Below are 14,287 nucleotides of genomic sequence, written 5' to 3'. Positions count from 1 at the left end.
ATGAGCCTATTGAACATAATCTATTTACAAATTGGAATTAGCTTCATAAAGAAAAATATATAAGGTTTACTTCAAATTTGTGTTTCCCAGGCCTGTCAGAGAATTTTCCATGCCACGAGGAGCAAACACTTTTTGTTACTGTATAAAAGCAAATGTGATTGTCACTGGAGGTAAGAGAACAGTTTATGTTGCACAAAGATTTTCTACTTTGCAGTGCTCTCCTTAATTAACATAGTCATAAAATATTCATAAAGTTATAGAATTTTACCACTGGATAAACCTTTTAGAGAATTTAAAAGTTTATATAAAGTCAAATCTGTCAGGCTTTTTCTTTGTGACTTCTGGATTTGATGGCATATGTAGAAAGGCCTTCCCTAGCCCAAGAATATGTGAAACAAATTCTTCTGTATTTTACTATTGTTTTCTATGGTTTTGTTTTATATTTTACCTTTAGATCTTTATCTAGAACTTATTTCAATGTGTGAGGGCATGTGTTCCTCACCTGGGACCAATATGTGGGCTTCAGAGGAGTCACATAGCTCCCTAAAGCTGAATGATACTTGTGTGTTTATGTGCACTTTTCTGGAAAGAAAGTCCAAAATTCTATCAAATTGCCAAAGGGGTCCATGACCGAAAAAGTCAATAGCTCATGGTTTAGAGTTAATAGAGAAGAGGGCCAGGGATAGAGCCTTGAAGAATACCAACATTTAAGGGTGAAGTTGGCTAGTAGATAGGAAACCAGGTCATCTGATGAGAGTAAGGGGAAGATGCTGCTATAAGAAGTCGGGGAAAAGTGGAGGCCTGGAATATTCTTTGAGCCTCAGATTCCTCATTTGTTCCACTGGGGTTCTACTACAGTAGGATGGCTTTGAGCCTGGGCTGTGGAGTCATGCCATCTAGATACAAATTCTGGCTCTCTTACTAGCAAGTTGTATGACCTTGGGCGGGTTATTTAACTCTTCTAAGCTCACTCTCATCTGTAAAGTGGAGCTGATAATAATACCTACTTATAAGGTTATTATAAGAATTAAACAAATTCAAATAAAGTACTTAGCACGGTGTCTTCCACATAATAAGTGCTCAACAAAAATTGCTAATAATAATACTAATACAACAAAAAAACACCTACCTCCTATGGTTGTGTTTAGATTGAGATAATGTATACCTGGTACATAGTAGGTTCTCAATAATTACTAATTCCATCCATTTATAACACATATGCAAAATTACTTTGACAGATATCTGGAGGTTTTGTTGAAATAAAATGAAATCTGAGATTCCATTTAGGAGGTTGCTACAGAACTCAGGAGTGAGATGGTGAGGGTCTGAATTATTGGAGGTGCCGTGAAAAAAGAAAAGAAAGAACCAGTCTCAAAGACATGGGAAATAAATTATTCTTAAAACCTGGAGACAGAATGATATTGGGGATTAATAAGTTCTAGAATAGAAGTTCAAGATCAAGATGCCAGCAAGGTCGATTTCTAGTAAGGGCTCTCTTCCTGGCTTTCACATGACCGTTTGCCCACTATTGTGTCACATGGCAGAGAGAGAACAAGGTCCTTGATGCCTCTTCTTATAAGGGCACTGAGTTCATCATCAGGGTCTCCGTCTCGTGACCTCATTTGAGCCAATTATCTCTCAAAGGCTCCATCTCCAAATACCATCACCCTGGGGGTTAGGGATTCAACATATTAATTTGGAGGGGTAGGAGAGGTGCATAATTCAATTAATAGCAATTGCCTGAGAAATAGAAACCAAGAGTCACCTGTGCCCTGAGTTTTTTCAGCCTGCCTGTAATAACACTCCAGGACCTAAGAACCTCTGAAATAAAATAGCTGACCTTATCAAAGAAGTCAGGTGAACATTCAATACAAGTTTATTTTTTGTTTAGATACATGTTTTCCCACTGTTTTGCGAACTGATAGTTAAACCTTTGAGCTAAGATACATCAACTCAACACTGAAGTTATGGAAGTGGTTCAATAAATACTTGTTGAACTTTTACTGTAGCTTATACACTAGAGATACCGTAATAAACAAGAATGGTCCAGATAAATAAACAGTCAATTACAAAAGATGATAGGAGTAGGGGCGTATAAGCAGGGCACTCTGTTTTGAAGACTATGAAGACATTCTGAAATATTCTTGGAAGGACAACTATGCTGAGATTTTAAGGATAGATTGAAATACTCAAAGGAGAAAAAGAAAAGGGTAGAGAAAATAGTACGTTCCTTTTACATGGGCCCAAGAAAATAATCATAGAATTACGGAAGCATTTGTGTCTATCACATTTGTCTGGCTTCTCAATATCCAACTATCAAGTCTCCTAATTCTCTTCCATATCTGACTGGTTCTGGATAAATATATTTACATAAAAAATTCAGTATACAGCAGCAAATTCATCCTGTGGGTGGCAAAATATATGCTACCTGATTAACTAAAATGATCATGCTGAATTTCAGATATTTTATATGTAAATTGTGACTCTTTATAATTTAGCTTATATATAAATTGTAACAGGTAACAATGCTATTATACATCTTTTTTTCCTAAAGGGTCTTTTTTTCCTAAAGGGTGTTTCATAATAAATAAGATGTTTAAGAATGCATTATAATATTCTTAATGTGATACCATTTTCTGATATGTGATTCTAGACAAATCACATTTAAATCATTAAATTAAATCATTTAATTAAAATCACTTAATCTTTAGGAGTTAGTTTCTGTCTTTTGTTATATATGAGAGTTGGATTATTTAACTTCTAGGGTCCCAACTTGAAATCTTTTGATATTTTTATGACTCTAGTTACAAGACGACATTTAATTATTTGTGAAATAAAATATACCATATCTTAAAAATATTCTACATTTTGTAAACTATTATATATAGTTTAGATTACTCCAAAAAAACCAATTCGATAACAACTATGCACTAGTTCAGGTAATGCTAGCTGCTATGACAACGAAGCCCCCAAATGTATAATGACTGAAATACAATGGAAATGCATTTTTTTTTTTAGTCATGTAAAATCTAAAATCAATTCTCATAGTTCACTGGCTTAATGTCAGTAATCTGACCACACCTAACTGCAAGGGAATCTGGAAAATGTAGTCTAGCTGTGTATCCAGTAAGAGATAATATGATTTTGGTGAGCAGTTAGCCAGTCTTTATGATAAAACTGTGTGTGTGTGTGTGTGTGTGTGTCTGTAATAATTAAATTTTTATTAACTTTCAATTATTAATATCAGAATTCTAAGAGATCATGGGTAAGTAAAAGGATATGGTCAAATAATTCACAGGAGGAGGTACAATTAGCAGATACACATGGGAGAAAATATTTAGCATTAGCTATTATATAAATTTAATTAAACTATCATTTTAAATCTATAAAAATTGCATATATTTTAAATCATGATAATATCCATGTGCTAAACCCTGGATAATATCCAGGGTTTGATGAAACTGGTATGTTCATATATATAGTTTATGGCCTTGGAATTTGGTACAGCCGTTTTGGAAAGTAAGCTAACAATATGTTTTAAAGCCATAAAAATATTGATAGCCCTTCACATAGTGGTCCCACACTTGGGAATTCATCCTCAGTAAATAATCCAAAAGAAGAAAAAGACCACACAAATAAAACGACTATTGCAGTGTTGCCAAATAAAGTGAAAAACTAGAATTAGCAGAACCATTTATCAATGGGAAATGGTTAAGACATTGTAATATAGCAACTAAAATGATAATTATGAAGACATGAGTCTGTGGACTTCCATAAATGTAAAAACAAATAGTAGGTATATATTATGTTAATTATGTTTTCTTATTTTAATTACATTAAATATATAAGATTTATATTTTCAAAAGGGCATAAATTGTTCAGTTATAAGGTGAATAAGTTCTGAGGATCTAATATACAACATGGTGATTAGTTAACAACACTGTATTTTGTAATTAAAAGTTGCAAAGAGTAAATCTTAAAAGTACTCATCACAAAAAATCGGTAGCTATGGTAAGTGATGGATATGTTAACTAACCGTATCATGGTAATCACTTCACAACATAGTATACAAATATCAAATAATCACAGTGCACTTAAACTTACACAATGTTGTATATCAGTTATATCTCAATAAAGATGGAAAGAAAAAGAAAGCAACTTTCCTTTCAATCTATATATAATAACAAAATGGCAAACCCACTCTACAAATTTTAATTTGATCTGTCTCTCTGTGCATTCAATATTGCACGTTGTAATTTCCTGTTAAAAATACATGTTAAAATAGTGATTTTTGTATTTTGTCAACATTTATAGCATTTTAGGTATGTATCAAAGATAAAAATTAGTGATAGTGATTTTTAGTTGTTGAGAAACAGTAATCTTCCTCAGCACTCCCTGAAAATAATTTAAGTATATAAATATGAATGGAAAAGTGTTATTCTAAACTCTGAAAATAAAAAGTATATTTGTAAGACAGAAAAAAAATTTAACAATAATTTTCTATTGGGAGTGGACTAGAGATTATGGGGGAAAAGAAAATTTTTAAACAAAAATTGTACCCTTCTATATTATATAAATACTTTTACCATGTACCTGCATGATTTTAACAATTAAAAAATAGTATCTATGCAATGATAGTAACTACATATAAATTATATATGTTTATGGATATATACAAGCATATATATATATATATATATATGCAAATATACATGCTAGACAGGAAAATGGAAAACAAAAACAATTGATTTGTTATAATGCTATAGATTATGCGCAACTATCCTTTTGCTTTCTTTTTTATTATAATATTTGCATAATTTAAGAATGAAAACAAAGAACAGCTGCCTTAAATACTTTGGGGAAGTAAATAAGTATAAATAATACACTAATGAGTAGGAAAGTATTAAATCAAGAAAAGGACTCATGAAATATTTATGAGAATTCACATTTGTATGTGTAAATACAATTATAACAAAACAGCTTTGACAAGAAGGAGCAGATTCCAAAGAAGGCTAGCCTCTTAGCAAGTCAATCAGACTGCATCCTGGAAGAAACAGACTGTGATTTGCTATTAGAAGAAAAAGAAGGATATCACTATGTAACAGACAGGCTCTTTAAACTGTGACCACCTGTATCCCTGAGAAAATGAGTAACTGTTCCATCTCCTTTTCAGGAGACGATAAAGTGCTCCGGTTGTGGCACCCCAATATCAGCACCAAGCCAGTGGGGAAACTTGTGGGGCATATGTTCAGTATCACCGAGATCGTAACAAATGAGAAAGATCAACTCGTCATCAGCCTTTCCTCTGCAAAGGTAACAAAAAGAAAACAACAAAAATGAAACAAAACTTTTTTCCCCCTTAAAATCAATTATTGGAAAATCGGGAACACATACAATTTTTGATTGAAATAGCTGATAGTCACTGAGAAAAAACATTAAAGTGGAGAATGAAATGATGAGCCACTGTTCTGTTTCTGTTGATTACAGCGTGAGAAAGGATTTTTTTTTTTTTTTGAGAAAGGACATTTTTAAAGACAAGAATAACAAGAATACAACATAGGGAAGAGAGCCAATGCTATCCTCACTAGTAAAATCCAGGAGGCCTCCCCATTGCAGACAGGAACATTATTAAATACAGAAAATATAAGGGTTTCTGTTATTGCTGTTGTCACTAAATAGTATTCAAAACATTCTAACCAATGTAATAAACATTATGAATGTTAGAAATGAGAAGGCTAAATTATTATATTTGCAAATAATGTGATTGCTCGAAAATTTTGATAAAATCAGTGTAAATTTTTAGAATAGGTCAGTTTAATAACGTGGCCAGTTATAATAGCAATTTATAAAAATAAATTTCTATGTAAGAGCGGTAATCAGTTAAGAAAAATATGGTCAAAGGGATGGCAGGGTAAAAATTTTGAAATATCTAAAAAATAACCTTAGCATGCAATATTCATTATGTGTATAAGATAACTGAAATTTTTCTGAGGTATTTTCATTTAAGAACATGAATAAAGGAACATTCTATGTTCCTATGTGGGAACATTCTGTTGTAAAATATTCTCTATCAAATTAAGCTATATATTTAATGTGATTCAGGATTATTTAAATATCAGTTTTCCAAGTTTAAAGTTAATGTAAAAAATATCGATATACAAGAATATCCTAGAAACATTGGAAAATATAATTATAAAATGCCACTTTCCCTTTCAGATGTTCATTAAAACATATTATAAAGCCACAATAAATAAAACAGAGCAGTAGTTAATGCAGGAATAGTTAGATATATCTATGAAACAAAATAGAAAATGCAAGAATTAGTTCATGTGTGTATGGGAATTCTATAGATGATAAAAGTAGCATTTCAAATCGGTGAGCAAAGGGTGGTTTTGTTCATTAAATGTTGAGAAAACTGATTAACTATTTGAGGGGCAAATACGTAATCAGATCATCAAAATAAAGAGTAAAATACATTCCATATGAGTGAAAGATGTTAAATGTAAAACACAAAACCATAGAAGTCCTAGAATTTTCCTGACGAAAATACAGGCAAATATGCACATAGCCCTTAGTGCAATTTCTAAGCATAACACCTATGACTAAAGGAAAAATTAATGTGATTACATAAACATTTAAACTTACTGTAAACTATAATAATAGCTATCATTTATCAAATGCTTACTAAGTGCCTGGCACTATGCTTAGTATTTTGTATACACAACTCATTTGATGCTAATAAGAACCCTATAAAGTATTTATCATATATATTTGCACATGTAAAGAAAAATGAGACCTAAATATTTTGTACAAGGTCACATAGCTACCTAGTAGCTAACTATAGCCAATCCCATTATCTGTCCCCACCCCAGACAGCCTCCTTATACACATAAAAAAGGTTAAAGACAGACAGCATGGGGGGGCAGGGGGCAAAAATGCAACAAAAGTGACAGAAACTAGAATAATATCCTTTTTAAAAAATATTTTTTCAATTACAGTTGACATTTAATATTATATTAGTTTTAGGTGTACAGTAAAATGGTTAGATATTTATATAATTTAAGAAGTGATCCTCCTGATCTTAAATAATATTCTTAAACAAATGAAAAATTTTAACAAATTGGTAGGGGAAAAAAGGAGGAAGGGGAGGGCAGAAAACATGGACATGTTTATATAGCGCTGTCAGGAATAAAGCTGGAAAAAAGTTTTGAGTCTTTATTCTAATAAAATAATCAGATAAGTGGCTAAAGATCTATATAAAATAGTGTTCTTTGCACTATTGCTGCCATACTGCACTTCATAAACTATGGGCATGGCAAATCCTCACACCCAGTTAGTCTGAGACTGACTCCAACCCACTGATGTGCCCAAGGCAATCAGGTCTCCACTACAAGAAGGCACACACAACACCTACAAGGTACACTCTGGGAGCTCACAGTAAAGGTGATCAGGGAGACTGCACCTCTGGGCCATACAGGATACAGTCTACATAAGGCCACCAAGTGAAGACTGAGAGACATAGAAGATCTACCTAATACATAAAAATGAACACAGCGAGGCAGCCAAAGTGAGGAAACAAAGAAACATGTCCCAAATGAAAGAACAGGAGAAAACTCCAGAAAAAAAAATAAATGAAAAGGAGGCAAGCAATAAACCAGAGACTGAGTTCAAAACACTTGTTTTAAGGATGCTCAAGGAACATAATGAGAACCTCAACAAAGAGATAGTAAACATTAAAATTTTTTAAAAAGACATAAAAACTATAAAAAGAAGCAGTGATAAATAAAAAATATAATACCTGTAATGAAGAAGGAATCAATAGCAGAGTAGATGAAGTGAAGGATTGAATCAGTAATTTGGAAGACAAGGTAGCACAAAACACCCAATTGGAACAACAAAAAGAAAAAGAATTTTGAAAAATGAAAATATTTTAAGAAACCTCTGGGACAACATCTTATGTAGAGCTAACAGGAGGAGTAGAGACAGAGTAAAGGATTGAGAATGTATTTGAAGAAATAATAACTGAAAACTTCTTTAACTTGGTAAAGGAAATAGATATACAAGTCCAGGAAGCACAGAGAGTCCCAAACAAGATAACCCACACCAGGACACATCATAATTAAAATGGAAAAGGTTAAAGACAAAAAGAGAATCCTAAGAGCAGCAAGAGAAAGGCAACCAGTTACTTACAATGGAGCTCCCATACGATTATCAGCTGATTTCTCAACAGAAACTTTGCAGGAAGGAAGGGATTGGCATAAAATACTCACAGTGATGTAAAGCAAGGACCTACACCTAAAACTACTCTACCCAGCAAGGCTATCATTTCAAATTGAAGAAGAGATAAAGAGCTTCCTAGACAAGGAAAAGCTAAAGAGGTTCATCACCACCAAGCAAGTATTACAAGAATTGCTAAAAGGACTTCTTTAAGAAGAAGGGAGGAAAACCATAAATATAAATAATAGAATGGCAATAACTATGTACCTACCAATAATCACTTTAAATGTAAATGGACTAAATGCGCCAATCAAAAGACATAGAGTGGCTGAATGGATAAGAAAACAAGACCCATGCATATGCTGTCTACAAGAGATCTGCCTCAGATCGAAAAACACACACAGACTGAAAGTAAAAGTATGGAAAAATATATTTTATGCAGATGGAAATGGGGGGAAAAAAAGCTGGGATAGCAATACTTATATCAGAGAAAATAGACTTTAAAACAAAGACTGTAATAAGAGACAAAAAGGACCTTACCTAGTGATATAGGGATCAATCCAACAAGAGGATATAATCCTGGTAAACATCTATGCACCCAACATTGGAGTACCTAAATATATAAAGCAAATATTGAGTGACATAAAAGGAGAGATGGACAGTAACACAGTCATAGTAGGGGACTTTAATACACATTGACACCAATGGACAGAGCCACCAAGACAGAAAATCTACAAGGAAACAGTGGCCTTAAATGACACACAAACTAGATGGATTTAAGTGATTATTTTAGAGCATTCCACACCAGAGCAGCAGAATGTATATTTTTTTCAAGTGCACGTGGAGCACTTTCCAAGATAGACTACATGTTAGGCCACAAAACAAGTCTCAATAAATGTAAGAAGATTGAAATGATGTCAAGTGTCTTTTCTGATCATAATGGTATGAAACTAGAAATCAATTACAAGAAGAAAACTGAAACACACACAAACACATGGAGGCTAAATAAAATGCTATGAAACAATGAGTGGGTTAACAATGAGTTCAAGGAAGAAATCAACAGATACCTTGAGATAAATGAAAATGAAAATAAAACTACCCAAAATCTATGGGACATAGTGAAAGCAGCCCTAAAAGGGAAAATCATAGCAATACAAGCCTACCTCAAGAAACAAGAAAAACCTCATGTAAACAATCTAATACACTTACAGGAACTAGAGAAAGAACAGCAAACAAAGCCCACAGTAGGAGGAAGGAAATAATAAAGATCAGAGAGGAAATAAATGAAGTCTAGAGTCTAGACTTAGGGTCTAAAAAAAAAAAAAAAAAAAATACTAAAGATCAATGAAACCAAGAGCTGGTTCTTTGAAAAGATAAACAAAATTGATAAACCTTTAACAAGACTAACCAAGAGAAAAACAGAGAGCACCCAAATAAATAAAGTCAGAAACGAAATAGGAGAAGTGATAATGGACGCCACAGAAATACAAAGGATTATAAAAAATACTGAGCAATTATATGCCAACAAATTGGACAATCTGGAAAAAATGGAGCAATTCCTAGAAACACACAATCTTCCAAGACTGAATCAAGAAGAAACAGATAATCTGAACTGACCAATTGCTAGTAACAAAATTGAATCAGTAATCAAAAAACTCCCAAGAAACAAAAGTCCTGGACCGGATGGCTTCACAGGTGAATTTTACCAAACATTCAAAGAAGACTTAACATCTATTCTTCTCCAATTATTCAACAAATATTTTAATTTAATAGTTTAATAACAACTATTTTAATATGAAAATATTATTTAAGGCTGATGCATGCTAGGAAATATAATCCTTGAAGAAATCACACTTTTTTTCTGAAATTTAATCATGCTATCACTTGTTTAAAAAAGAAAATGAAGAGTAAGACCAGTAATTTCAAGTGGCAAAGGGTAAACTTGACCTAGTTTTGCTGGATTTGTTCTCTCTATTCTGTTTTATCATCCCAAGTTCTAGCTGAGTAATTATAGTTCCCTTTCCTTCCTCAAAGGAGAGTTTCAATAAACTATTTCCCCATACTATTACTATATTTATACATCCCTCAAAACTGCTTTCTTTAATTCTTATATCTCTGGGCAGGAGGAGGGGGTGTTCTTAGGAACCTCACTTAGATTTCTAGAAAACTCATTTAGTAATATGTTCCCATCTTCCTAAGCCATGAAAGAGCAATTTGAAACACCCCACCTAAAATATGTCTTCCCTCTATTTTCTAATCCATAATGTAAAGAGAAATGTGGTTTTGATTGAACTATAAGTCGTAATTGGTCTTTTATTATTTCTCCAAATTGTTAAAGAATAATAAACACTATGTTTTCCCTTGCCTTCTGTAATGATAGAAACTCCAGTTGTTTTAAGCAAATTTTTTAATCACTGCTGCTATTTTCCTCTGATATTAATGGACAATAATTGAACTACGAACCAAATTAGAGTTTAACAAATATGAGCTCATCATATAAATCATACTTTGCTGCAAGTTTTTAAGAGCATATTGCAGACTGGAAATGCATCACGTAAATAGATTTGAGTGGAGAAGGTAAAGTATAAAAGTGGTGAGCTGTATGCTTTATTCCCCCAGGTTTTCAGGGTGTGGGATATACAGACTCTTTCTCTACTACAAGTCTTCCATGACAGCCAGGGAAGACCAGGAGACATGCAGATTTATTCCATGATATATGATTCCAATCACAGCTTGCTTATCACAGGTAAGTGTACTTATTACAGGTAAGTGTACTCGATTAATGGCAAAAACTCATCTCTTGACGTTTCACCTTTTTTTAACTAGCCCTTGAGTACAAACTTGGAGAAAAACAAAAAACTAGAAGGGGAATTTATAAACCTTGATTTATCACAATACATTTTAGTTCAATTCCACTCTTCCTCGTATTTCCATGGCTGGTGGGTTAAATGTGCAGCTGGGCTTCTCTGAAAATGCCATGTCAGTGCTCTAAGTTCTTGAATCTAGGAAGATGTGGTGTGGTTTAAGCAGAAAAGTGGGATGTAATCTGTTGCTAATACAGGGCAAATTCAGGTCTGTTTTTACTCTTGGGTGCAGAAATATGGTCTACTTTGGAGCGGCTGCACCTGTTTTCTTGAGAGAGGCAATTTGGCCCCAGGCATTCTGACACTGAGACAATAGTTACTCAGTACAAAGGCTTCTAGACAAAGAACAGAGGAGAGAGAGGACAGCGCTGAGGATAGATCCCCAGTGCTGATGCCAATGGATTTATGGCCTCCCTTTCTTGTTGCCTCTGACTTAGAAACACATGCTTGCTAAAGAGACAAAGGACGCTGTTGTGCATTTAGGTTGAACACTGTTTATATGCATACCCTCAGGCTTTAGAAGAAAGAAGGACCATATTAATAACACTCTTCCTACTGGAACACCAACCCAGAATGCATTTCCTAAGCATTTTTCCAGTGACTACCTAATCTGATTTCCTCTGGGATAAATTAGGGCAGGGAAGTGGTTGGTGCTATCTTTGCTGTTGGAAAATACAATTATTTTGAACTTTTCAGTTTCTTCTGGATTAGGAGTGAATTAGCACTTCATGTTTGATACATAATTTTACATCTTGTTAAACAACTAAATTCTAATTGTAAGCATCCCTAAAAACAACATACTAATGACTACAAGCAAATTTTCTCTCTCAGTGCCCCAACTTGCATGTTTTATTACTGGGCTCATCATTTCCATCCCATTTATCATCACTAAATTCCCATTTATCATCCCATTTATCATCACTAAGTTACTAAGGACTCAAGCATCGAGACAAAAAAAAGGGGGGGGACAGAAAATTAAGACTTCTTCCTAATTTTATGTAATTGTGATAGTATTTTGCTGACAAAAATATAGAGCTCTGCATATTGCTTCATCACTAACATTGCATACATTGACTACAGCTGTCAACTTGACATCAGAATCACATGAAGCTTCCCTCTCAGATTTTAACTCGTGCTTTGATTCAAATGAAGCAGCCATAGTGATCTTCTTAACTCCAATTCCAGCAGCACTACATTCTGGAAATACTGCATAGAATATGCTCTGTCACTGTCACTGGTGGTGTTACTGTTATTGCTCTTATTAAGACAGCGACCATTTGTATAGTTCTTTTACAAAGTGCTTTCATGTACTTCATTTTATTTGATCTCCACCATCACTATGCGAGGTAAGAATTATTATTTATCCTATTTTATAAAAGACAAAACTGAATATCAAACAATTTAACTGTCTAGTAGAAGCACTCAAGATTGAAAGGCAGAGCTGGGATTCGGGTCCCACAGCTTCTGATTTCTGAATCCACATTCTTTCTCAGTATTGCATTATTTCCGCAGCTATAATATAAGGTGCCAAAAATGTAGAGGATTGCCATCTTTTCATAAGAATATTTAGATTTGTTGAAGACAGTTCTGAATAAAGTTAGTCACGGTCAATATAGCATTAAAGGGTCTACCAAGAAGCTTCAAGTGTTATTTGATTAGCTGTTTATGATATTCCTCCTATTTCCATATTGAGGTATTTGAACTGAAAAATATTCTCAAGAGAGGCATCGCAGGCATTCTCTACACTGGAACAGATTTTATTTTAAAATTTAAACACCTTAGGAAAGTGTTTAGTAACTGCTGCTGAAACTTTTCCTAAAGCTGAGATTTCTTTGGAGAAACTAAAGAAACTCAAAGCAAAGGAAAAAATATCCACATCAAAAATTGGGAAGAGATTTCATTTTTGTTTGAGCTACGGGATGTACTGGGATTCTTATTTATATTTCCAGACATTACAGTTAACCAAGATTTGAGAGTTTAGTCACACTCACAGATCACTGTATTACTATAAAGCCAAACCTTAGAAGAATGCAGGTAAGGAATGCCTACCCTCCATCTGTTTTACTATGGTGATTTGGAAACTAATCTTATTTAATATTAATGTTACAAGAACTGGCTTGCAATCATTCTCATTGCTTACATTTAATAAGACCATGTTTACAATGTGATTTAGCATGCTTTGATTGAAAAGGTCTTTCTAACAATAAATTGCAATCACTAAATGGCAGCTTACCTTCAGCAGAAAGCTATCTCCATTATTGCTCTTCACCAGATGGAGAGGTGTGTGGTAGACACTCTAAAAAGGAAAAAAGTAGACTATAAAAAAATAGGGAAATGGGGTCACTACAAAGAGGTTAGCAACGAAATCCGAATGTCCTGCACTTGAAAATTAATGAAGCCCAAAATGAATGCTTTTCTCTGGCAGAACCACATTTGCTTTATGTATCAAAATTGTTTTAGAGTAAATAAATGTATTTTCACATCATTAGACTTCCCAGGCATTGATATTACTAATCTCACTGGTTGGCTGTTTCTAAACACAACTGGTTGGATAAAATTCTTGATGATTCAAAACTTCTAACATTGGGTATTTAGGAGATTGTTATTTCTGTTCCAGGATCTAATGTTATCGACATGTATCCTTTGACTCGGATCATACAAGACACAAAACAGGTTCCTCACACTCATGAACGAGAAATCAATGTCATGCTTTACAACAAATACTTTCACCAAGTACTTACTATCTGCTCTGAATCCATAATTAAGGTAAGTACATATTGACTCTTCAGAAAGAAAAAGGCAAAGCAGACAGAATTTTCTCTTCTTACTGATAAGTCTTTGAGTCTCATGAGACCCTATTTTTAAGCTTTCATGAACACATATGAAAACAAGTATTTGAAGCCAGCTCTGACTCCTTGGTATTAAGTCACATGCTCATTAAGTAAATAAAGCTAGTTGTTACTATTAAAATAGGAATTTTAAAGAAAATATGTCAAAGAGAACTAGTACATATACATGTAATTTTTTTTAACTGAGCTATGGAAAGAGGGTATGTTAAGAAGGGAAAGAAATTGATAGATGTTTCCCATAACCCCTAGAGGTGTGGGATATGTGCCAAGTGCCTTCACCCATGACCTTATTTAATCCTCACAATCGTTCTCTGTGGACAGAGTTCCTTCCATTCTAAAGGTGAACAAACTAGGGCT

At 33.6% G+C, this 14,287-nt stretch overlaps 1 protein-coding gene across 1 annotated transcript in view; it reads left to right on the top strand.

Annotated features, from left to right (window-relative positions):
- WDR64 (WD repeat domain 64) overlaps positions 1 to 14,287 on the top strand; it is a gene marked incomplete at both ends in the record, with an annotated part of 83,094 nt that overhangs the window by 27,731 nt on the left and 41,076 nt on the right. The window contains 4 exons of the mRNA XM_081039414.1: positions 91 to 170; positions 5,174 to 5,313; positions 10,837 to 10,963; positions 13,699 to 13,847. Of these exons, the coding sequence (XP_080895540.1) occupies positions 91 to 170; positions 5,174 to 5,313; positions 10,837 to 10,963; positions 13,699 to 13,847 (496 nt within the window). The remainder of the gene's footprint in view (positions 1 to 90; positions 171 to 5,173; positions 5,314 to 10,836; positions 10,964 to 13,698; positions 13,848 to 14,287) is intronic.

This window comes from Rhinolophus hipposideros (assembly GCF_964194185.1).
Source record: "Rhinolophus hipposideros genome assembly, chromosome: 26".
In the NCBI taxonomy this organism is placed as follows: domain Eukaryota; kingdom Metazoa; phylum Chordata; class Mammalia; order Chiroptera; family Rhinolophidae; genus Rhinolophus; species Rhinolophus hipposideros.
Note: the sequence above shows the minus strand (reverse complement) of the source record. Positions and strands in the feature narration are given on the sequence as shown.